The following is a 22557-nucleotide window of genomic DNA, read 5'->3' as shown; positions in this document are numbered from 1 at the left end:
TTTATCCTTGCCAAATCTTTTACTAAGACTTTACATACCTCTTTTTTGTGCTCTTGCCTGTACTCTGGAGTTGTCTAGCAAAGGAATTTGATAAATGACCACAAAGAATAAGAAATAGCAACAGATCTAATATGTATGCTGATCAACCTCTGACTGATTGAACTTGTGAATTAAATCATCATTCTTACCACTTACCTGGCATCTCTCATGCCAAATGACAAAAATTCATTGTCTGACCAAACTTTAGGCAGGTTTCTGAACCTTCTTTTAGGCCCACCAGTGTACTTTCTTGTAAGATCCAGTTTTAGCAAGAATCCCTCACCATCAGTATCTGATCACCCTCATATATCTGATCACGTTCTTCATCTTTCACCATCCCTTAGATTATGTATCATCATCCTGGCCTGTCTTTAGCAAGACTCTTGTTAGGTTGGGTTAGTCAGAATCCCCCCTTCTCCTGATGTTTCCTCTTAGTACTTTTCCATCCATTAACCCCCACCATGGTCCTTGGCTATAAATTTCCACTTGCGCATGATGTATTCAGAATTGAGCCCAGTTCTATACAGAGGTCTCTTTTCTCCTATTGCAATCGTTCTGACTAAAAAACTCTTTTTTACTGCTTTAACTACTCTCCAGCTCTAGTTTTTCTTGACACAGATGAGTGAAAGATTCTTTTTTTTGGCAAAGGATTATTGTCTTTTTATTTTTATGTCCACTTTGCTTGGCACTTAGTTCCCTAGTAATGTTTTTTGAGTGAATGAATGATAGCTAGTCTAAACCCCTTCTAGATTTTCATGAATCTTTGATATTAATGGTGCATATGCCCTTCTCAATTTTTGTACTTAGCAGTATCTGCCTTTTGTTATTAGGAACCTAAGAAGAGGCTCTTGGGTGTGTTTGTATGTGGCTTTTATACCTTACTAAAGTTGGGCCATTTTATGAACAGCAGTTAGTTACTAAAGAAATAATTGCATTATACCTGGGTCCAGAGAACTGACTTTGTCATCCTCAGTGACGGACTTCATTCTCTTTCTATTAAAAAAGAAGGAGGTGGCGCCTGGGTGGCTCAGTGGGTTAAAGCCTCTGCTTTCGGCTCGGGTCATGATCCCAGGGTTCTGGGATCGAGCCCCGCATCGGGCTCTCTGCTCAGCAGGGAGCCTGCTTCCTCCTCTCTCTGACTGCCTCTCTGCCTACTTGTGATCTCTGTCAAATAAATAAATAAAAATCTTTAAAAAAAAAAAAAGAAGGAAAAAAGATATATATGCATATATATATATATAGTAATTTTTATCATTTATGCCTTCTGGCGACTGAGCCTTTTCCTCTGCACACTTGGCCTCTGGAACAGCCTTTTTCTGCATCTTTGTTTTCCTGTTCTAAGATCTCCTCTGGAAGCATCTCACTTCCTCCTGGAAATGTCTCTTAATGTGTGTATCCTTTGCCTGTCATTTATTGGTTAGTTGTACAAAATGTTGAGTTTCATCCTGAGGAATAGATGGGGGAGCAGACACACATTTGAGTGTCATGCCCAGACACGTGATCTACTTGTCAAGTAGTATAGTTCCATATGGGCTGTGAGTTAAATTCTAGTGAATGACAGCATCTTTATTCAGGATTTCACCTTTGTCACAGCCTGTTTATATGACAGAAATGTGCTGCTTTTTGTTCTTTCTTTCTTTCTTTCTTTCTTTTATTTGACAGACAGATCACAAGTAGGCAGAGAGGCAGGCAGAGAGAGACAGGAGGAGGAGGCAGGCTCCGATGCGGGACTCGATCCCAGGACCCTGAGATCATGAAGGCAGAGGCTTTAACCACTGAGCCACCCAGGCGCCCCTGCTTTTTGTTCTTGAGAAGGCATCAATTTGACCTCTTTCGTAACTAGAGATTTGTTTTATCTATCAGATAGAAATAAGCAATGGCATTCCTTGTATGTAGCAATTGATACAGCTAACAGGGAATTTGAAAAGATGTAAACTGGATTTTTTTTTTAAGTAGGAGAACAGGTGATTATTATTGTTGTAATATATTTAATTCTTAAAAAAGACAAATCACTTTAAAGTGAAAATGATGGAAATGAAAAGCAGCAAGATACTGAGGAATGATTTCAGATTAATTCTGGGTATTTAAGAAAGAGGGCCTTCTTCCTTCCATTGTGATCCTCCTTTCGGTGAAAATGGCAAAACAAAAAGCCAGTAAAGTGGGAAGGAAGCAGGAAATCCTAGTTAGTGATTGTCAGATTTGAGTCCTGAAAATGGTTGCTTTTGTTGCATTAAATACTTTTCCCTCAGCTTGGTTTTGCCTTTTGTTTTCTTTTAGAAAATTGTGATTTTTCACTTCTATTTCCTAGTAAGGATGCAGTTAAATGAATTTGGAAGCATATATTGTGATATGATTGTACAAAAGCAAGTTAAATTTTGAATTATGTGGTTGGAGGGAAACCATTCTGGAGTTTATTCGGTCACTTCCTATGCCAGTGCTGCCCTACTCTCAGCCAGCAAGCACCCCTTTTCTCCTCTAACTAGGTAGAAAACAGAAAATTTAGCCAAATAACAGAAACAAGGTAAAAAGAAGGAATCTCACCTGCTTCTTATATCTGCCCTAGCCCTTGTAGTTTACTTCCTGGTTGGAGATATGCTACAGGATCTTGTTGAAATTAAATTTTCATTTCATGATTATATTAGGAAAGCAGGGTTTGGGACTAGGAAGTGAAACTGTCTCCAGCACAGCAGTTAGGAATTTTTCCAGAGATGAATTGCTTTCCAAAAATGTTCTGAATTTTCAGTCATAATGGCCATGGTCTTTGCATTTATTTACTTTTATTTACTTGATATTTATTTTTTGCACTATGTCATAGTTCCAGAAAGTGCTAAAAAATCATTATGTATTTAAAACAAACCAGAAAACCCCCTTGTCCTGGGGCTGTGTGAAGAAGAATAAAGCTCTCATTTTCCCAGTACCCAATCATCAGCTTCAGCTGGCTTCTCCTAGGAAAAGAATTTATTGAAGCAATTTATCCTGGCTAAATGTGATATAAATCTGTGTGCACCTATGTACATACAGGCTCTCTTCCATTACAGCAATGCTGCAGCATCAGTTTCCTTCATAGTTAGACCCTGTTCCTAGCACACTGAAAGATGACTAAGAAGCCCTTTCTGTTTTATGGGGCACCCCACAATTTTAAACACTGATTAGTTGTGAAATTACTGATCAGACTACCAGAAATACTGGTTTCCAACCCCAGAGTGAGTCTGAAGAGAGTAGGAGAGATGTTACCTAGCTGCCCTCTGAGTTTTAAGCAGGGTTTTCTGATTACCAAATTCAGTCTAGCACTTTAACATTTTATTTTAATGCAGACCTGAGTGAGGGTAACCTGATATTTTGGTTTATCATCAAAATAAAAATTTGAATTTGGTTACAGTTCTGAAGTTGTTCCTAGGCATATTCAAATTATAGTTCTTCCTCTTTCATCTTCCCTTGTTAATGCTCTTTTCTACACCTTCGTTTCTTATAGAAAGATGTTCGAAAATATACTTCAGGAGTTTATTCTGTGAAGACTATTTTTGTGCCCTCCCCCTTTCAAAACCCTGTTTATCTTTTAGGAGTATTTTTACTATGATTTGCATTTCTCATCCTTACCCATCTCCACCTCCATTTTTATTCCTAAGTGGGAAATGAGAAATTTCCCCAACACATTCATATTGAAATTATTGTTCTTTGACAAAGAATTTCGATCAGCATTTCAAGAGTTTAGCTTCAATAATTAAAAAACAACAACAGTATAAGCCCTGTTAAATTCTTCAGAGAAATAGAGAGGATGGATGGTGATGCCTTTTAGTGCCATTTATTTTATCCCCTGCAGCAGCACACATCTGTTGGCTGCAACAGAGCAGCCCAAGAACTCTGGCCGAGAGCGGCACAAACAGCCGGAACATATTCACCCAGTAAACCCCCAAAGAGTCGACATTTGTTTTATTGCTGCTTTTAAAAACCTAGCCATAAATAGAATTAGAGGGGGAAGGGCACCAATATTTCTCCATTTGCCACAGACGATTGGTGGGGGGAGAAGAAGGCTCCCAGTGGGGAGAGAAGGTTTTTATTTTTATTTTTTTATTAATGAAAATCATTTCCCGTGTAGCCCAATAGGATGGGTGCTTTGTTTTCTTTGGCAATAATCTGGGATAAACGGCCCTTGCCAACAGTCTCGTAGTTTATACACCAGGGAGCCAGATTATAGCCCTGTAAAATGGAGCACCCCTCCTATAATCCCTTAATTAATTAAATGACAAATTTTGGTCTTCTCTAGTTCAGAAATATGGCTTCCGCATCGAATGTTCAGTGGATTTATTGACATAGGGAACTGCACTGATTGTAATTCAGCGACTAGAGGAGTGTGTTATATACTGTAGCAGAAAGAGGGGAAATCTACCAAAGGTTTGAAATTCCTTGACTATTTAGGTCTCAATTTTTCTAATTAAAAGTTTCAGTTGAGGCACAATAGATCATATGCCACCTGTCTAATGGGTCTCCCCAAAGTAGCCTGTGTTTATAGCTTTGATAGACAGCATTCTTGGAACACCTGTTTCTAGGCTTGATATTTTTGAAGCACTTTTTTTTTTTTAACTCCAGCGTATTTAACATAACTTTTCCCCCTGCCTCCCCCTCCTCAGCTCCGCTCTGCTATATGAAATATGGGAGACGACAGACCGTTTGTGTGCAATGCCCCGGGCTGTGGACAGGTACGTTTACAATATACTTTATTGTGAATGTCTCGTTGTGAATCAAAGTGGCTGTTTTATCACTAAGGCAGAGTTTAAAGCCGGTATTTTACGTGATCACTGGAGGTAATCAGATCAGAGGATTTGCAGTGTGTAAATCCATGTTATGAGGAAGTGTAGGCACTCTACCGTAATGAAATCTGCCTTGCTCTCTTTCATATTGTTATTCTACTGGTGTTTGTTTCCCAACCCACAGTGTTGAGGAATACATGTTGCTCTCTTCTGCTTTCTAAAGCTATCCATCTAAATATAAAACAAGTTTAGAAATATCTTTTCCTCAACCTTTGGGGATATAAAAGTGTGCTTAACATATTTAGAATAGGCAGCTGAGAACGTATCTGTTCATCGTGAGCCTCAGTTTGCTGGAGTATGTTGGATTTTTTAAATAAGAGAGAAAAGTTTCTTTGGACTGTTGATCCAGAAAATCACTGTTGGTAGCTAAGGCAGATGTCTCTGTCTATGTAGAAAATACAAATCCAGCATAGAACCTGAGATCTCACCGCAATATATAAACTACAAGATTTCTCAGTCATCTTCCCTCCCTGACACCGCAGGATGTCTTGTTCTGTGTGTCAGCTGCCATGTTATTGTCTGCATATCTGTACGTTATGTGTCAGATACTTTCATCATATGCTTTTTTAATAAAATAATTTTGTTGAAACTGCTTCTTTCCCCCCCCCCCCGCATTTTGTACCTTCTTAACTTCTTCCTAGACCCTCCCCTACTGCCATGTTTCACAAAGGATGAAGAAAAGCATACAAAGGAAGTTTTATTGGCCTTCATGGACTGATTTTCTAGAACTGAAAGGTTGAATTTCTGTTCAGTTAGGAATATGCCATGTGACTGCCCAGTGACACTTACTGGTGGTATGTGAGATTGCAGACTAGTTCTATTAAACACTATAAATACTTCAGCAGAAAGAAGAGTTAAGTTCCAGAGATTCCTAAGAATTGGAATTTGAGAGGTGAATGGGATGAGAGTAGTGACAAGGAATAAGCAGAAGGATTCTAAATTCCAGTAATGCTGAAAATTTCAGAAAAGGCTAAAAAAGCCATTGCATTCTGAAGTATTCAGTGTCATAAGGTATATTTCCTTTTTTGTTAGTTTTCAGCTTTATTGTTGACTATTCTCCCCCATCTGATTTGTATTTTATTCTTTTACAATAGAAGCCACTTGGGAAATTAGGGTAGATTTGTTTCACTTTTCAGAAAGCTATATTAGAATACATATCTGAACCTGATCCCTCCAAATTTTTGTGTGTGGATTTGTTGATAATACTATCTACTGTGATTCCCATAATTGATACCGGGGACCCTTTTCACTTATCTCTCTTTAAAAATCTGCAATTTTGGTGAAAAGATTTATTTTTCTCATACTTTTATTTTTCTTTGTTTATTTTTTAAGCTTCTCAGTGCCCCGCTTATGTTTTATGCTTAAAACCACCTAGACAAGGGCTTAAAGAAATTAAAATGGATTATAAAATAAAAGGAAAACACCAGAAAAAGCATCTCGTAAGCTCCCTGAGAAGAAAGGTATAAATGGGTTTCTTTAGGCTGTCTCATCAGAAAAGAGTAGTTTTCACTGAAATTTCTTTTTGTTTTGCTTGGGCTAGAGGTGGTAAAAATAGTAGGGACTTTTTACTTTGGTTCCTTTTGTATTGTTGGATACTGTTTGTCATAAGCCTTTTCCTTCCCCTACTTCTTCCTCCCATTTCTGAATTGTTTGCTGGTATTTTGGTTGTTGGGATTCTTTATAACCTCTAGTGTTGGTCCTGAAGCCTTCCCCATTCCCCACCCCCCAGTGGATGTGGAACTCAAGGAGATTGCTACCTTCTTTTGTATTCCAGTTACTTGTTTTATAGAGAAGAATAGAAGCACGGTTCGTCCCTTTACCTCCTTTGCATGTCAGAATTTTATGATCAGGTAAAATTGTAGTTCTCTAGTTACGTTTAGTCTCCTTCCAAGTTTCCCCCAATATCTAGTGACAATTAACTCTTAAGTAGGATCTCTTCAAGATTTACTGTGGTAAACAACTGTGGTTGCTTTCTATTATATGAAATAGTGGAAATCTGGCAGAGAAAATAAATTTGGGAAAGCGAACTACCCTTGGCCTGTCATCCAGCTTTCTTACATCTCTTGAAAATGGTTTCATCCTGGAGCCACTTGAGGCCTTTAAGCTATTTATAATCCACTGTCATTGGTTCAAAATTTTTATTCCAGAAATGGTAGAATAATTTTTAAAAAGCTATGTAAATCCCAGTAGTGGTAATAAGGACCATGATAATTTTTACAAGACATGGTTTAGAACTTACTGCCATTGAAACCTCAAAAATCGGTGGTTTCTACCACTTAGAGGAAGAAGGAATGAAAGCAAATCATAATTCAAGAGACGGATCCTTAAAAAACCAACCAACAAACAAAAACTGTAGGAATCTTGCATTATTTCAGTGTATGTTCTCTGCCCAGACTTTACCTTATGTACCCCTAAACTCAGAAATCATCTACGCCTTAATATTAAGGGAAGGTGAAAGGAAAATTCACCTAAAATAGACTAGTGGATTATGCTCTCCACCATATAATCAAAACCACCGGGCTTTCAGTGGATACGTAAACATGTTTTGGTTGCTAGGTCTTTAATGGCTGTTATTTTTGGATGCTGTTCATGATCCACTTCCCAACAGTAAGTCTGATGTGACACAGCTGAATTCTAAATATGCTGCATGTACTTTTTTAAAAGAAAGATGGCTGCTGAAGGTTGTATTCTCTGCATTCTTAATCTGAAAAGACAGATGATAGGGTGTTTTGAGCCCTCTCATCTCTATTCTCCTGTTGAGACCCTGTTTCTCTTGAGGCCTCATCACTCTCCTGAAGAGGAACTTAGGGAGAGCAATATTCTTGCTAATACCTCTCTATGGAATGTGGTAGCAGGAATAGTTAATAGAGTTGCCTCCAGAGAACGGGTTAGTGTTGTTAAGGCAACAGTACCCCAGATACCCTGTGCCAAAGGGTTGGGTTGAATTTGAGTGGTTTGGGTTTTTGAAATGTTTATAAGATAGCATCTAATTAATACTGTTGTGACGTAGTATAGTTAGTAGAAGTATAGTTTGGTGCTGAATTTAGGTAGTCTTGTAAGTTTTTGATGCTTTAGGGGACTCTCTTATTTAAAGGTGGATTGTGAAATTGCTCTGTTGTTTGTAGAAGCAGGAAAAACTACAGTTGACCCTTGAACAATGGAGGGGTTAGGAGCACCCCAGGGGAGTTAAAAATCCGCATATAACTTTTGACTCCCTAAAAACTTAACTACTAATATAGCCTAATGTTGACTTGAAGCCTTACCAATAATATAAACAGTTGATGAACTCATATTTTGTATGTTATATGCACTATATATTGTATTCTCACTTTGGAATAAGCCAGAGAAAAGGAAATGTTGAGAAAATTGTAAGGAAGAGAAAATTTATGGTACTGTATTATATTTATTTTTTAAAAATTCCACATTTAAGTGGACCTGTGCAATTCAAACCCATGTCATTCAAGGGTTAACTGTACTATGCTTCTGAGAGTAATCTTGAATTTGTAAATGCAGTTAGATAACTTACCTTTTGGATGCTTTTTGCCCAGTTTTTATTACTAGGAGCCCACAAATTCCATATTCCTGTACCTCCCTTTTGGGAACATGACACTGTTTTGCAGTACAAATTATGCAGATTTAAGTAGTCCTTCTGGTTATTGTAACTAAGCCCTTGAGCAGAAGCTGATCATATAAGCTTATTACTTAGAATGTCTGTTTCTTTAAGAGCAGGAACACATTTCCTCTGAGGAGATACTTCTGATGGACAAGATCATCCCATTATTAGCCATTGAGGAAAATTTCTGTCATAATCACCTCTATATCCACTCTGTCCTTTTAAGGAAAAATCCTTTGATTGTTTCTCTGTCCATTGTGACCTGAGGGGCTGTTACTCTTTCCCCCCCCCAAGGTTATCTACAGCCAGATCTTTTCTTCTCCCACAGGACGTTTAGGGATAGGTTGAGGTTCTGTTTGTATCTAACTGAGACATGAAACACATAACTAGCTCATAGACCTCCAGGGCCTGCTTTCCCTTTCTAGGGCCAAGAATAGCAGTAGAGCCCTAGTTGTGGTGGGATTGAGGGCAGCTTCTTGTACCTCCTTATCTTGTCATATAATAGGAATAATGTTTATGGTGCTGTAGTCCTGGCTTCACTTGGCATTTAACCAGCCTCCAATGCTGTTTATTGCTTCGTATCCTCTGCCTCCATGAACATTATCCCTTAAATCTCTATTGCTTTGTAATATATGAGGCAACAAATAGCTTCTATGATTGGTTAAATGCTGGCATGCTACAAAGGTATATGTTTTATTGCCTATGTAACACAAATCTCTATAGATTTTTTTCTGTTATCCCAGCCCTCCCTTTAAGTGGGCCATACTGGTATTATGGGACTCTGGATTTTTAATTCTATCCCTTTGGTAAGTTTCCCTATTACCTGGCATTAGCACAAAGAAAAGAAGAAAGAATGGGTTGGTGCTGATTACTAATTCTTTATGTCAGGGGAGCATCTTGAATTGGAGAATAATAAGGAAGAAATAGCTTTGATAGGTAAATACCATTTATGGTGGTAGATACCATCTTTACATGCTTCGACAGGTGAGGGCAATTTCAGGCAAACAAATAAGCCTATCTTCCTCACCCCCTGCCAAGAGTTTAAAAAAATTCAAATTTTTATTTAATAATTCATATTTCATTCAATAATTCATCCAGTTCCCATCTGGTAAGAGTGCCTGCATGCTGTCAGGCAGCTGAAAATACACTGCATTATACACAATTAGGCCAAATGCTAACCTTGTTTTTTGTAATAATATGTTGATTTTGCAATAACTTTCAGTCCACTCTGAGTATGCTACAGTTTTATGAACCGTCGTGATGGAAGTAGACCACCGTTATGCATCATGTGGACAAAATTGGGACTAGGATTTTTAAAAATGTAAATATATTAAGATCAAGGAATTAAACCTGTTTTTAATGTCCGATCTGGCACTCTTGATACTCGCCTTTAGAAACATGTGGTTGATGATTTTAGCTTTTTATGTTACCATTATTTTTATGTTACTAAGAACATAGTGGATTAAAAGCATCCCTGTTCTGATCTGCCATGGGGGGAGGCTGTATGAACCTAATTAGAGTGATACCCAAGAAATTAGATGAAATTTTTCGGTTATTCACTCTTGTTTTCCTTGGATATGACTTAATATTTGGAATGGGAGCCCAGAAACAGTTCTCAGAGCATTCCTGGTAGGAAAAAAATAAATAAAATCCTGTATCTTCATATCTCAGTTCTTCCTAACTCAGGAGAGAGGCTGTTTTCTAGTCCCTTCTTTTATAAACTGCCGAGTTAATAATGTGCTTTCTGGATCTGAGAGCCTGTCCTTCATTAGTCCCTCTTTTGCCACCCCTGCAAAACCACATACAGCTAGGTTGTTAACTTACAAGGTATTGTCATCATTATATAGAATTCATCATTCTCTTATCAAATACTCTTCCAGCTAATGCGGCAGATTGAAGAACAGCCAGTGTGTTCCCTCTTTCTGGTGAGCGTATTTCTTTAATGCAGATTGACTTGCTCAGCAGTTGCATTTTGTCTGAAGCCCTTGTTAGGGCCTACTCTGTATGTCGATTCATAACACATCTGTGTGTACATCTACAGTGCTGTATAAATAATAATAAGTAATCACCAGATGGCCTATAACTGCTCCTCTGGACCCGCTGGGTCTCTTGAAGCTGTTAGTAAAGTCTTCTGGCGTTTTGCTGGGGAAAACTTGTCATAGATTTATTTCTAAAAAAATTCAAACTCACAACTGGGTGTTTAGGACTAGATATTGCTGTCTGTGTTGTAAATATTTAACAGGCTTTGTACAATGACAAAGTAAAAGCGCCATTACTAACCACACACAGTGGCTGTGGAGCTCTTCTTCCCTCCCAGCCATTTAGAAAGGAAACAAAATGCCGATAAATTGTGCATTATGAACAAGGTGCAAGAGATGCTCTCTCTGGAAGCTCTTTCATAGGAGAGGAAAGAGAACTTCAATGTTCTGCTCAAAGGATGTAACGGGACGAACTTAAGCTTTTTAACCAGATGCCAGTGACTTATATTAAAATACAATGTTCTTTTTAAATTGGATTTATAGTACAAAAGAAGCCCCTTCATTTGGAGTTAGGGAAGAGCCTGGTTTTGATCTTAATTGAGTCTTTATAACCAAATGATAAACCCCTTTGAAAGGGTTACAGTTGCAAATGTTAGTAAGCATTTAGCTAAATTTCACTTAGCCAGATCTTTAGACTTTTGGTTATGTCTAAAAATTTAAGATAGCTGTTGTTTGCCAGTGTTATTTATAAAGCAGAACATCTATATTTTTGTCCGCTTTTCATTTGTTTTTGTAAAAGGGGTTATATGTTTTGTTTTTTTTTTTGAAAAAAAAATCTTACTCTGATTTTCTGTTTATAATTTTCTGTGCTATATTTTACTATTACTACTGTCCGTGCTCTAGTTCCTGTTGTAGGATACTTGCTCAGTACAGCAATGAATATTTTAAAAAATCAAAATAGAACTGATTATCTCTAAATATTAGTGTTTTAAAATCTTTGTATATCTTAAGATAAAAAAGGTTTCAAACAAATTGCATATCTGAACTCTCAAGTCTAGTTTTCTTTTGTCTGTTGAGGGTTGAATCTATTTAACCATAGAAGGTCTGTCCTATAAATCATAGCACAAGGCTGTCACTTTTGACTTAGAATATGTAGAAAGCTTTTTTCTTTAAAAATCTCACCTTGAAGAAATGACATACAAATTGTGAGGGAGAAATCCTGTTATTAATAGTTTATTGTAGATAGATTTTGCTTTTTAAATCCCTCAAAAATGATCAGGTTAAGGATAAGATTTCAAGGAGGAAAACATTGTGGAGAAAAGATGGAAGGTTTGGGGTTTATCTCTTTGTAGTAGTGCCTTTGTGTTTTTACTTAGAAGTTTCTTTGTGCACTGAAATACACCACCTAAGATTGTGCTTTGGTAAGAATCTGGACTATTTGCAATTGCCGTGTGAAAGAACGAAGAGAATGAGAAAGAATTTTGAAATTAACCCATTCCCAGTCTGACACACCAGACTGTGGCTGCTGATTCTGCCGGCAGATAGAGGAGCCAAACCAACTTCTGCTCTAAAGACCAGCATTGCCAGCCCTCATTCCAGCATTTAAATCTCCTTGCTCACATCGATGATGTCAGATTTTGAGCAAATATAGTTCTGTCTTTAGATCCCAGGTGGAATTTGCAATTCCCTGGGTTGAGGGAAAGAGTTCTTCCTTTTTGCCTTTGAAAAACTTGGGTAACTCTGCAGGGAAAGTCAGCGGAATAAATCTGCAGCCTTGCCGAGTCCTTTGAGTCATTGTGGAAAGCTGAGCGCTCTGTTCGGCAGTCAGTCGGCAGATTGGCTGTCAGAGTTGCAGCTCCGCTTATCAAAGACATAGTCTCTTGAAGAGCCATTTATGTTATTCCAGAGAGAATCATCCAGTGGCAAAAGGAACTCCTCCTTTCTCCTCCCAAGGGTCAGATCTGCTTTTGATACTGGGCAATTATCCCTTGATTTTCCTGAAAAATGCCTCAATTTACCATAAAGATTGGCACCAGCACAGGTTGCAGACTTGGTTACAATGACAAGCTCTGATTTCTTAGCCACAGGGAGAGGCATCAGGGTGACACTTGTAAGTATGCCAGAGGCTTAATGGTGGTAATTTTTCTGCCAAGTATCTCAGTACCCCTTATAAGCTTGGTTTCTCTTCTCTTTCTCCGAGGGAGATAATATTTGCTTTCGTTTTTTTGCACACCAGTCACTATAAAAATGATGTGAGAGTTGTCTCTCTCTCCTTCCCTCACTTCCTCAAGACTCTTGCCGTGTCTTTATCCTCCTGTCTAGTTTGTGATTAAGCGCTGTAGTCTCTTTTTTTACTTTTTGCCTTCTTCTTGTATAACGTATCTTGGCTCTTATTAGTCATTGTACCTGGTAGAGATTATTAACCAGTGTTTCCTTTGATTAAAAAAAAAATAGACTATTCTTTTTATCAGTTTTACACTTACAGAAAAATTGAGTGGAGGAATGGCTAGGTGTCAGTCGGTTAAGCATTTGCCTTCATCTCAGGTCATGGTCCTGGGGTCCTGGGATTGAGCCCCATGTAAGGCTCCCTCTCAATGGGGAGTCTTTTCTCCCTCTCCCTCTGCCCCTCTCCCCCACTTGTGCTTGCGCTCTCTGTCTCTTGCTCCTCTCTGTTAAGAAAATAAATAAAATCTTTTTAAAAAGTTGAGTGGAGGGGCGCCTGGGTGGCTCAGTGGGTTAAGCCGCTGCCTTCGGCTCAGGTCATGATCTCAGGGTCCTGGGATCGAGTCCCGCATCGGGCTCTCTGCTCAGCAGGGAGCCTGCTTCCCTTCCTCTCTCTCTGCCTGCCTCTCTGCCTACTTGTGATCTGTCTGTCAAATAAATAAATAAAATCTTAAAAAAAATAAAAATAAAAATAAAAAATAAAAATAAAAAGTTGAGTGGAAAGTACTGAGAGTTCCCATATATACTCCTTATTCTCCTCTGCTACTGTATCTTTTTTCTTTTTTAAGGCTTGTATTTATTTATTTATTTGAGAGTGCACAAGTGTGGGGGTGGGGGAGCAGCAGAGGGAGCAGGAAAAGCAAGCTTCCCCACTGAGCAGGGACCTGATACTGTACTTGATCCCTGGATGCTGGGATCATGACCTGAGCTAAAGGCAGACCTTTAATAGACTGAGCCACCCAGGCGCCCCGTCCCTTCCCTCCCCGGTGCTATTTTATGTTAGTGTGGTACCTTTGTTAGGTATTGATTGATGAGCCAATATTGATACGTTAATACTAACTGAAGTCCGCAAGCTACCTTAGGGTTTAATCTTTGTGTTGTACATTCTGTGGGTCTTCACAAATGTGTAATAACATGCACCCACCGTTATTTATCATATAGAGTAGTTTTACTGCTCTAAAAAATCCCCTGTGTTCCACTTATTCATCCCTCCCCGCAATTATCCCCAACCCTTGGTAACCACTGATTTTTTTTTCTAATATATATTTAATTTTTTTTTGAGATGTATTTATTTATTTGAGAGAGAGAGAGCATGCACGAGTGAGCTTGTGTGAGTGGGGAGAGGGGCAAAGGAAGAGAGAGAATCCCAAGCAGACTCCCTGCTGAGTGCCAAGCCCTATGCGAGGCTCCATCTCACAGCCCTGAGATCATGACCTGAGCCAAAATCAAGAGGCAGATGTTTAACCTACTGAACGACCTAGGCACCCCACCACTGATCTTTTTACCGTCTCCATAGTTTTGTCTTTTCCAGAATGTCATATAGTTAGAATCTTGCCGTCCTCTAATTCTTTAAAGTTATGAGCAGATAACCATGTGATTAGGTATAGCTGGAGAAAGGGGAAGAGAAAATTTAACATTTAAGGTCATAGCTCGAAGGTCCCTCTAAAAGTCTCAAGAATCTATCCAGGGAGATTAAGGTGGCAGCTCTTCTGGTCCTCCAGAAGTCTCTCTGATGTTAAAAGATTTGACTTCCCTAGTGAGAGTTTTACTGATTCTGGGTGTTGGGAGCAAGGGTAGGATGAACATTGAATGGACTGTATATGGGGAGTGAAGGTATTAGGGCTGAGCAAAAAAAGAAGTAGTAGAGCCCATGATCCCTTTTCCTTTGATGATGTTGAGTACAATAAAATGTCCTTTCCATTCCTCTCAAGGGTAGCCTTATATGTGACTGAAAAAAGTCAGTGCAACTTAGAGGTAAATAAGAAAGATTCCCTGTCTTAAAGTAATCCTCTGTACTTCTACATTAGTGAAAGATTCATATAAACTAATAAGTTACTAGAAAAGTATGGGACTTGTCATTCACGCTTTAGTATAAATCAGTTTAACCAGAGATGTAGTATTGGCTACATGAGGAATAGAAGTTTGTATTTGGGTTTCAGAATAATAGATGAGGACTGGCTTAGGTAGAATGGTTCCTGAGCAAAGGAGACGTGGCAACTTATGAGGATGTCAAAGATAAATAGATTTACTTCTTAGTTTTGTATTGGGCTATTTCAGTGTCCTTCTATTAGAAGCTAGTTGAGAATTCTAAGTCTTAAGAAGCATCCAAAATGCTAGAAGCAACTTAATTCTTTTTGAGATAGAAAGAGATATTTCCTCTTTGCCCTGCCCTGGAAAATTTATATTGATAAAATATGAGGGAAGGAGACTGAACTGATCTCTCCAGTTCTAGAATTCAAGCTTCCTATCTACTTAGAATAATAACTCTCTAGTATTGGGCAAGATCCCTTTTCATAGAGATAGTGACTTTCCACCTTCTAGACTTGGCTCCAGTCTTGGCCTCAATGGTAATTTAGTTTCCCTACTTGTTGAGCTGAATTGACTCCATGGTAAAATGAACCATTAGCCTACAGCAGGCTCTATAACATGATGTTCAGGATTACTGTCGATTAGTGCAGACCAGCAGCTCGGGTATACAGACCTACACCTACAACTTAGAGGAAAGGCTATGTTTATATAATGTGGAAAATTGTATTCTACCCAAGGGATTAGATGGGGGGAATGGGAGAGAACAAAATACAAAGAAAATTGTTTAACTCTATTAATGTAATAATAACAACAGCAGTAATGCAACAGCTAACTGAGCTCTTATGTACTGTATAAAAGTGCTTTATAGATACTACTTTATTTAATCCTAGAAATCCCCTGAGGGAGGATATAATATTATCCCTGTTGTACAGATGAGAAAGCGAAGGTTCAGAGAGACTGAGTAACTTGTACAAGGCCACACGATATTTTGTGATGGAGCTATTACACAAACCCAGACTATCCCTTTTAACTACTAGGCTAAATTGGTTTCTCATTATTCTCCCTATACATGTAAATTTGCTCATCTAGCATGGGGGTGGGGTGGGGAGAGAGAATAAGTCGTTTTTTGGTCAATGGTCCCAGTGCAGACAGTTACTACAGTTTATTACTATAATTGAGCTTGACTTGTACAAAAAGATAAGAATTCTTACTCATCTGAAGGGACCTCTCTGCAACTGCCTTAGCCTTAATCTGTAATGGTAATGGCTTTTTATCTGCCTGGGAGTGCTGCTGAGATGTGGCTAACTCTTTCTGAGGTAAACAATCATGTTTGTAGCTTGGCCATGATTTTAAGATGGAAAGAAAATTAATTCTTGACCAGTCAGAAAGGTAGACAGAACTAGGAAATTGGGACCTAAAAATCTTGGCTTCAGCATCCTCCACTAATAGGCCCAAAGAAGCATTGTGGTGTCATCTTTGTGAATTCTAGACTGGGTTACTTCCTGATCGACGCTCCCTTCTTCTCGTTCTTAGTTTTATGCCTATAAGCTCCCAGATACAAATGGCATCTTTCTTTGTGTAGTGTCACGTAGTAGTGGGGCTTTGGTTATAGTGGCTGCCGTACTGATTGGTAGCAAGAGGAAATATGACTAAGGTGGGATGAGGGTATGGCTAGAAGTTGGTTAATGGTGTCCTGAGATGTGTATTCTGCCTGGTGATTGCTAGCTTGTTTATCCTCTGAAGTTTTGGGCGTACAACTGCATGGAGCATCTTACCTGTTGAATAATAAAATTTTTCTCTACTCAGATCTTGCATCCTCTTCTTTGATTTCATAGCCCTTCCATATGTCTGGTCTTCTTTTTCCCTTGTGTGTTAATGCTGTGGACCTCATTTATCATTAAAAGTGACAATCTGTGGCTAAATAGATACATGGAAATATTTATGTGAAATAATTTGTGATAAAAATATGTGGAAGTACACAAAGGATTGAAAGAGATTGGAGAATCTCTTGGTTGATGTTTATAGTACAAGTATTCTTTGTATATTTTGTCTGACTGTATGTTTTATGGAAAGGCTGCTTAAAATATATATTTCCCTTCTTGATTCTGATTCTGATTCAGAATTTAGCATTCAACATCAGGAAATATCTGATTGAAGTCTTGTCTTTTCTACCTGTGACCAAGTCAAATTCTTGGCTTCAAAGCTGAGAATGCCTTATTGGGCAAGGTCACAGACTACCAAAACAATCACTCTAGGGGTCAGAGATCTCATTTGTTTATTTTGCTGGGTGCCTCTGACACCCATTTAGTTGCATGTGTATGCATGCATGTTTGTGTGTGTGTGAGTTTGTGTGTGAGTGTGTGTGTGTGTGTGTGTGTGTGTGTGTGTGTGTGTGTGTGTGTATCTGTCTCAGGGTGTATGTGTCCTGGCAGGAGTTCTTGTAAAACTAATTGCAGAGAAAAGGTGATTTAAAGCAGCAACCTATGAAACAGAGACTACAAGCTTGATTGCTAAGAGGTTATCAGATAGATAGTAGCAGCTTAATAGGGTGGAAGATTTTTTTTAAGGCCTGCATTTTTTTTAATTAAAAAAATTTTTTTAAAGATTTTATTTATTTATTTGACAGAGAGAAAGCACAAGCAGGGGGGAGTGGCAGGCAGAGAGAGAGAGAAGCAGGCTCCCTGCTGAGCAAGGAGCCCACCATGGGGCTTGATCCCAGGACCCTGGGATCAGACCTGAGCCAAAGGCAAGCACTTAACCAACTGAGGCACCCAAGCATCCCAAAGGCCTGCATTTTAATGCTAAGTCTCAGTTACCTCCTTTTTGTGTCCCTGTTCTCAAAATCACTGACCAGGGGGAAAAAATAACAACCAAAAACCAAATAATAAATCTTTTTATTGGCATGAGTTATTTTAGTCAAGTGAAGAGTTTTCATTGGAGTTGTCAAGATCTCAGGTGTGGGGTGTAGGTGGACTTTGCTCTAGAAAAACAGAGTGAGGGGCACCTAGATGACTCAGTCAGTTTAGCTGTTTCAGCTCAGGTCATGATCTCAGCGTTCTGACATCAAGCCCCACACGGGGCTCAGTGCAACACTGCTTGGGATTCTCTCTCTCCTCCCTCTGCCCCTCTCCCTGCTCATGCTCTCTCTTTCTCTAAAATCAATCAATCAATCAATCAGTCAATCTTTGGAATACTAGAGTGAGCAGATAGTATTACACTTGTAACTTTAGTGAGCATCATTTTTTTATACAGTGACAATCTGTGTACATTAATTTTTTATACTGTATTATGTTCATAACGTCAGACATTTGTCATTTTACTTCAGTTTCGGGTATTTCTTAGAAGAAGAGACTCTAGTCCACTTAGGCTGTATTGGGAGGGGACAGTAAAAGTAGTTACTCTAACATTTTCAGGGGTCTGGGTGTCTGAATTTGTTTTATAAGGTACCATATTAGATTCAACAATTTAGCTCTTTCCTCTTCAGCCTTTCCTTTTCTTTCCTTTTAGTTTTTACCTAGCTAAGGCAATGCAAAATGGAAAGGGGAGACGTGTTTCAGCATTCTTTCAGTTTATATGCATTTGAAACTACAGCCAGGCAGCCTCCTTATGGAGGCTTGTACTTTCAGTTAGGCACATGTGACTGCTCAGAGGAGAGAGAGTAGTGTGCACATACGTAGCAGCTCTTGGCAGAGCAGTGGTTAAAGGTTTGAACATATTGTACCTTGTTGGCTCTTTCCTTAGTCCTAAGGGAGGCATTTTGCTCCTCCATAGACAGTAATCGGCTTGTCAGAGTTGAATGACTTTTTGTTTTTTCTTTATCTAGTAAAATGCAGTGGGCTCAGCTTTCCGGGAAGCAATTTCTTCCTCCACCGCATGAACAGAAGGTCGTGGATGCTGTCTCTGAAACAAAGGGGAAGTAGTGATAGAAAAATCAGCGGCTCGGGTGTAATTGCATTGGAGCTCTGTCAAAGAGACAACAATTCTTGCTTGGAAGTTGGACTTTGTGCTATGCTGTGCTTTTCTGTCTTAGAATAATAAGCAATGAGTACTCCAGGCTTAATTTTTTCAGGCTCTTTTCTGAGCACTCTGTGAGAATAAGCATGCATCAAGCTATTTATTTTTACTTAGCCATTTTCAACTTTTTCTAAGGCTTTATTTTTTGAGAGCCATTATAGTTTGACAGCAAAATGGAGAGGAAGGTACAGAGGTTGCCCTGCCCCCACAGGTCCATAGCCCCAGCCATTATCAACATCCCCCACTAGAGTGCTGCGGTTCCTATAACTGATGAGCCTGCACTGATGCGCCATCATCACCCAGAGTTTATAGTTATACTATAACTATAGTTATAGTTCTATAGTATAGAACACCAAGTTCACTCTTGGTGTCGTACCTTTGATGGGTTTGGAAAATGTATAGTGACATGTATCAATCATTGTATTATCATAGAATATTTTCACTGCCCTAAAAAGCCTCTGTGCAATCTTCTATCCCCTGGCAACCACTGATCTTTGTACTGTCTTTACCATTTTGCCTTTTTCAGAGAGCCATTTGGTTGGAATCATACAGTATGTAGCTGTTTCCGATTGGCATCTTTCACTTAATATGTGTTAGTAATATGCATTTTAGGTTCCTCCATGTTTTTTCTTGGCTTGATACCTCATTTATTTTTAGTGCTGAATAATATTCCATCATCTGGACATACCACAGTTTATTTATCCATTCACCCAATGTAGGATATTCTGGTTGCTTCCAGGTTTTGGCAATTATGAGTAAAGCTGCTGTAAAAATTCATGTGCAGGTTTTTATGTGGACATAAGTTTTCAGTTGCTTTGGATAAATACCAAAGAGCATGATTTCTAGATCATATGGTAAGACTGTGTTTAGTTTTGTAAGAAACTGCCAAACCGTCTTCCAAAGTGGCTGTACCTTTTGCATTTCTATGGCAATGAATGAGAGTTCCTATTCTTTCACACCCCTGTCAGCATTCGATGTTGTCAGTGATCTGGATGTTGGCCATTTGAATAAGTACATAGCAGGATGTCACTGTTGTTTTAATTTGTGTTTTCCTAATGACGTGTGATATGGAGGATCTTTTCATATGTATATCTTTATCCATCTATATATCTTTTTTGGTGGGCAGTCTGTTAAGGTCTTTGGCCCATTTTTATTTTTTATTTATTTATTTATTTATTTATTTATTTTTTAAGATTTTATCCATTTATTTGACAGAGAGAGATCACAAGTAGGCAGAGAAGCAGGCAGAGAGAGAGAGAGAGAAGCAGGCTCTCTGCAGAGCAGAGAGCCCGATGCGGGACTCGATCCCAGGACCCTGAGATCATGACCTGAGCCGAAGGCAGCGGCTTAACCCACTGAGCCACCCAGGTGCCCCTCTTTGGCCCATTTTTAAAAATTCATTTATTTATTTGAAAGAGAGAGAGCAAGGGAGCAAGCTCGGGTGGAGGGGGGCCAGAGGGGGAGGATCTCAAGCAGACTCCCTGCTGAGTGGGGTGCCCAACAAGGGGCTTGATTCCATGACGCATGAGATCATGACTTGAGCCAAAATCATGAATTGGATGCTCAGCCAACTGAGCCACACAGGTACCCCTTTGTCCCATTTTTTTTTTTTTAAGAGTTAATGTTTCTTGAACACTTTTTTTTTTTTTTTTTTAAGATTTTATTTATTTGACAGAGAGACACAGTGAGAGAGGGAACACAAGCACAGGGAGTGAAAGAGGGAGAAGTAGGCTTCCCACCAAGCAGGGAGCCCAATGTGGGGCTCAAAACCAGGACCCTGGGATCATGACCTGGGCCGAAGGCAGATGCTTAATGACTAAGCCACCCAGGCGCCCCTTTGGCCCATTTTTTAATTGGGTTGTTTGTTTTCTTTTTAATGAGTTTTCGGAGTTTTTTGGATATATATTTTGCTTTATCAGATGTGTCTTTTACAAATATTTTCTCCCAGTCTGTGGCTTGACTTCTCCTTCCCTTGATACTTTCACAGAGAGGAGTTTTTAATTTTAACAAGTCTGACATATTATTTCTTTCATGAATTGTGTGACTTTGGTATTGTATCTAAAAAGTTTATCACCAAACCCAAAATTATCTAAGTTTTCTTCTATGTTACCTTCAGGAGTTTTTTGTTTTGTTTTAAGTAAAGGTTCCATACCCAGCATGGAGCCCAACAAGGAGCTTGAACTCACAACCCTGAGATCAAGACCTAAGCTGATATCAGGAGTCTGATGCTTAATAGCAATGCCTGCATGGCTCAGTCTAACTTCTGGGAGTTTTATAGTTTGGCTTTTACATTTATGTCTATGATCCAATTTGAGTTAATTTTTGTGGCGAGTGTAAGGTCTGTGTCTAGATTCTTTTTTTTTTTTTGGTCCTATGAATGTCCATTTGTCTCAGCACTATTCGTTGAAAAGATTTTCTTTGCTCCATTGTACTGCCTTTGCTCCTTTGTTAAAGATCAGTTGACTATATTTATGGAGGGTCTACTTCTGGGCTCTCCATCATTTCCATTGATCTTTTTGTCTGTTCTTTCACCAGTACTACATTATCTTGATTATTGTAGCTTTAGAGTGTATCTTGAAGTTAGTGTCAGTCCATCACTGTTGTTCTCTTCCAATATTGTGTTGGGTATTCTGGATCTTTTGCCTCTCCATTTAAGCTTTTTTTTTTTTTTAATTTTATTTATTTATTTGACAGATCACAAGTAGGCAGAGAGGCAGGCAGAGAGAAAGAGGAGGAAGCAGGTTCCCCACTGACCAGAGAGCCCAATGTAGGGCTTGATCCCAGAACCCTGAGATCATGACCGGAGCCGAAGGCAGAGGCTTTAACCCACTGAGCCACCCAGGCACCTCTCCATTTAAGCTTTAAAATCAGTTTGTCTGTTGACATCCACAGAATAATTCACTGGGATTTTCATTGGGAGTGCATTGAATCCGTAGATCAAGTTGGGTAGAACTGACATCTTGACGATACTGAGTATTCCTATCCATGAACATGGAATATCTTGCCATTTATTTAGATTTTCTGTGATTTCATTCATCAGAGTTTTGTAATTTTCCTCAGAGGGATCTTATACATATTTTGTTAGATTTATACCTAACTATTTCAGTTTTGGGGATGCTAATGTAGATGGCATTATGTTTTTAATGTCAAATTTTACTTGTTCATTGATGGTATATTAAAAAAAAAAAAAGTTGAGGGTGCCTGGGTGGCTCAGTCAGTTAAGCCACTGCCTTAGGTTTGGGGCATGATCTCGGGATTCTGGGATTGAGCCCCACGTCTGGCTCCCCACTCAGCAGGGAGTCTGCTGCTTCCTTTCCCTCTGCCCATCCCCCTGCTCTCTCTCTCTCTCAAAAAAAAAAAAAAAAAGTTGAGGGCACCTGGGTGACTCAATCATTTGGGTGTCTCACTCTTGATTTTGGCTCAGGTCACAATCTCAGGGTCATGGGATTGAGCCCCATGTTGGGCTCCATGCTCAGTGGAGAGTTTGCTTGGGATTCTTTCCCTCTCTTTCTCCCTCTCCTCCTCTCCCCACTCATGCTTGCTTTCTTTTTTCTCTCTCTTTTAAAATAAATAAATCTTGGGTGGTTCAGTTGACTGAGCGTCTGCCTTCAGCTCAGGTCATGATCCCAGGGCTCTGGGATCCAGCCCTGGGATTGCGCTCCCTGCTCAGTAGGGAGCCTGCTTCTCCCTCTGCCTCCTGCTCCCCCTGCCTGCCACTCTCCCTGCTTGTGCTCTCTCTCTCTCTCCATCAAATAAATAAATAAAAATCTTATTTAAAAGAAAGAATTTAAAATAAATCTTAAAAAAGCAGTTGACTTTTGTATATTAATCTTGTATCCTGCAACTTTACTAT

General features: G+C 39.1%; 1 protein-coding gene across 3 annotated transcripts in view; it reads left to right on the top strand.

Annotated features, from left to right (window-relative positions):
- LOC111157725 (activating transcription factor 7) overlaps window positions 1-22557 on the top strand; it is a 90456-nt gene that overhangs the window by 16187 nt on the left and 51712 nt on the right. For 2 of the 3 annotated variants that reach the window (XM_022519366.1, XM_022519367.1), the window contains exon 2: window positions 4668-4736. The exons of the other annotated variant lie outside the window; for it this stretch is intronic. In XM_022519366.1, coding sequence (XP_022375074.1) covers window positions 4689-4736 — 48 coding nt within the window. In that variant the 5' untranslated portion in view covers window positions 4668-4688. The remainder of the gene's footprint in view (window positions 1-4667; window positions 4737-22557) is intronic. 3 annotated transcript variants of the gene reach the window in all.

Source organism: Enhydra lutris, unplaced genomic scaffold, assembly GCF_002288905.1.
Source record: "Enhydra lutris kenyoni isolate GAN:26980312 unplaced genomic scaffold, ASM228890v2 scaffoldscaffold56, whole genome shotgun sequence".
Lineage (NCBI taxonomy): Eukaryota > Metazoa > Chordata > Mammalia > Carnivora > Mustelidae > Enhydra > Enhydra lutris.
The sequence above is the reverse complement of the archived record's forward strand: the minus strand, read 5'-3'. Positions and strand labels throughout refer to the sequence as shown.